At 28.3% G+C, this 3,617-nt stretch overlaps 1 protein-coding gene across 1 annotated transcript; it reads left to right on the top strand.

Annotated features, from left to right (window-relative positions):
* Nucleotides 1-508: 508 nt before the first annotated feature.
* LOAG_13614 (hypothetical protein) lies at nucleotides 509-1,291 on the top strand (the record flags this gene model as incomplete). The annotated part of the gene is made up of 2 exons (XM_003149120.1): nucleotides 509-675; nucleotides 1,144-1,291. The coding sequence occupies 2 exons, from the start codon at nucleotides 509-511 to the stop codon at nucleotides 1,289-1,291; spliced, it is 315 nt and encodes a 104-aa protein (XP_003149168.1).
* Nucleotides 1,292-3,617: the final 2,326 nt, after the last annotated feature.

The following is a 3,617-nucleotide window of genomic DNA, read 5'->3' as shown; positions in this document are numbered from 1 at the left end:
ATATATATTAATGAGCTGAAATGGTGATTCTGTGATTCAAAGAAATGATAGATTTATAAAAATAATGCTTTCATATGCTGCATGACTAATTAGAAAAGAGTAAGAGGGAAAAGGGAAGATCATTAATAGAATATGTCAATAATACTTGAGGAAGATAAATTGTAGAGGTTTTAGAATAGGAATCGAGATAATAAGAGGTGAAACAGAGGACACCAATCTCTGAGGAAATTTAGAGGAAGAAAAGGAACCATCACACAGATATGGTCAGGAGGATGACTAAGTTGTCGGTAAACAAAAACCTATTTAACGAGTTTAGTAGCACCATACAAACAAGTCTACCAGTTGGTCAGTTGAGGTGATCGGTCAGTACTACAAATAGATACTTAAGCGACAAGCGATTTTGGACGGAACGATAGTGCTCTGTTGATTGAAAGTGTGGTTTGCATATACACAAAGCTGCTGCTCAATTTTTGCTGAATATTTTAAACGGTTAGCGATAGAATTCGAGATGATTTACTTAAACCTTCTAAACCTCATCATTATCAACCTATTCCATATTCACTATGCTCAACGATTAACTCCAATTATCGGTGATAAATGTGATATTAACAGTCCAGAGGTACTCATTGGTGGAAAAGAAACACAATTCTTCCTGAAATGTGAGCAAAGCTTACAGTAAGTAATTTTATCATTGATAATCATCTGAAATTACAACTTCTGAAACAAAAAGTTCAAAAGTTGGGAATTAGAATTTGAAACTAAAAGTTGTCATCTCTAAATGAAAAATTCAAAGGGTTTTATGATATGAGTATTAATGAAATCAAATAATTGCATCTTCAAGGCTGATATTGAAAAATGATAAAATCATTTAAGGGATTTAATCGGTGCACTAATTTTCGTCATATTAATGGTATAATTAGAAAAAAACAAGAAGTGATCCTCAAAACTTTTTTTTTTTGCATTTAGTTAATTTATTTTAATGATGTAATTAGAATAAAGAACAAAAAGTAATTTTCGAAACTTTTCTTTGCATTTATTTAATTTATTTCAACAAAGGAGCGCAGCAAAGTTTGTAATGAAATTCAAAAAATTGGCCCAAGTGTTCTTTTTATAATTAAAGAAAAATAAGCAAAATTTATTTAGATCAGAAACTGATAAAGGAGTTTGGGTTGTAAAAAAGTCGTCTTCTATCAACTACAACATCTGTAATATCACAAACAAGTTCTACAGTGACACCTGTAACTGTTGCATTAACAGTCGAGAGCAAGCAACAATCGCAACAATTCATTAAATCAAATATCTGTGGTAAGATGAATTTAGAATTTATTTTCAATTTTCTAAAATTTTCAATCCTTCCTTTTTGCAATCATCTATAATTAAATAGGTTATTGTCATGCAATTAATTAAATGATAGTTATGAAAACTAATACGAAATGTAACACATTGTGAATAGTTTTTTTAGTTTGTCATAAATTTTAACAACAATCATTTTGTTAATAATTTTATTTTGTAGTTGAAGATAAAAGCGCACGGGATGGTGATCCATGCATAGTGTCATCGATATGCTTGCAACAGGTGCAGGGACAGATGTCATCAAATTATTTGCAATGTGATCAAAGGCAAATATTTCATCTTTTTTTTCTCGATTTATCAAAAATTCTTTTTGATATTGTAAATAATATTTCCAACTTACAAAAAAAGCTTTGCCCATTCATATTTATTTAATCAATATTAGGTAATCATTATTCTCAAGAACTTATCATTTCATGAAATTATCATATTTTTGTTAGTTAAGGTAAAAGTATAAGCATTAGATAACAAGTAAATACAATTACATGGACAATTTGAATAAATCAATAAAATATCTGGTAGTGAGAAAAATTTTAATATCTTTTATCAGAAATTGAAATGAATTTCAAACTATTTTTTTTTTTTGCATTTAATTAAATAATCATTTGAAAAATGTTAGTACCAATCAATGGATGAAGAAATCCTGTTTGGATGGACGAATGTTCAGTTTTGAGCATCAAACATGCATCGTATCGAATATAAGCACACTTAAACAAAGCCGTCTTGGAACACGTAAGTTTGCATAACATTTCCCAAAATTTAACAATTTTCATTATACATTTTTGTTGCGATTAATTAATTAATTAACTAATTAATCATCACCCTCATTTCAATTAATTGCCAAAAAATAACAGTGACTTTTCATTGATATATTAATGCTCGAAAAACATGACAAACTTTGTGGTACTTTTGATGAAAGTGAATTCTCTTATTGTTTCAATCAGTAAATATCTCAAAAAAAAAAAAGAAAAAGAAAAAACGATTATCTAAGAAAAAAAAGGAAAAACTAATAAGCATATGGTTAAGTGCATACAAGATCAATGAAAATGATATAATTCATTTGAATAATTGAATTATTCAGCATTCCAGTAAAGTGTATCTTTTCCATAGCAATATGCCATCTATGAACAAATACAAAAAAGATTGATGAAATCAGATCTTTAAATTATTTTAATTTCATCGTTAATTAGATTGCTAATCTAAATATTGGTATTATTAAGAAAAACGAAATATAACTGTAGGAATTATCTTTCCGTATTATTTATAGTGCTAGCATCTAATTTAATAACTGTAAGTATATTCGTTATAATTTGTCAAATTAAAATTATATTTGTTGTGCTTAGGCTTAAATTTTAGAATTGCAAAGGTAGGGTAAATCTTTGGGACTTGATAGAATTCAGGAAAATTATCATCACCATTATTATCGGAAATTACCACCTGATTTGTCAACCCTTTATTATGATAATTATTGTCTGCGCAATAGTTGACTATCAACGATATTCAGATGATCGATGACTCTGCTAGGAATGAAATATCCCAATGGACAGATTTCTTCTCTTTAGCTAATTTATCACCTCTTTATCACGATTATCTCGACTAATTATTCGTTTTTCAAGCGTTAGCAATGATGAAGTATACGGCTAGAAAAAAATTTACAATCCTTTTCGAGAATTTCGAAGTGACATTCAACCAATAACTTTCGATAACAATTACTTCACAATCTTGAAATCGTTGTTTGAATAATTTGGTCACTTTTGGTCACAAATAGGAAAAAAAAAGGCTAACTTGTTTTGGTGAATTTTTTCATCAATTTGAAATGAAAATTTTTGAAAGAGAAAAGTGTAAATATGTCAAATCTGTTCATCACGACATTACAAGGATTGCAGTAGCAAAAAGGTGAGCTTTTCGAAGCACAAATAAAGCGATACACAAGATTGGAGTACCTTTTGCAACAAGTAGACATTAAGCTTATGAGCATACAACAATGTCCACTCATTTATTACTACCAATTGGTTGTTTTGGTCAATTACTATTTGTTTTATAACTCATCAAATATTGAACAGGAAGTTGAATGATATTTGACTTTGAAGAAAATTTTAACTGAATGGAAGAAAATTATAGAAGAAATTCAAACGAAATTTTTGCAAAAAAAAAAAAAAAAAAAAAAAACGAAAACAAATAATATACCAGAATAAAAAAAAATATGATTTCCAAAATATCATCCGGCTCATGTAAGGATATCTAATCTCTAATTCGAAATTAAATTA

This window comes from Loa loa, assembly GCF_000183805.2.
Source record: "Loa loa unplaced genomic scaffold supercont3.490, whole genome shotgun sequence".
NCBI classification, from domain to species: domain Eukaryota; kingdom Metazoa; phylum Nematoda; class Chromadorea; order Rhabditida; family Onchocercidae; genus Loa; species Loa loa.
Note: the sequence above shows the minus strand (reverse complement) of the source record. Positions and strands in the feature narration are given on the sequence as shown.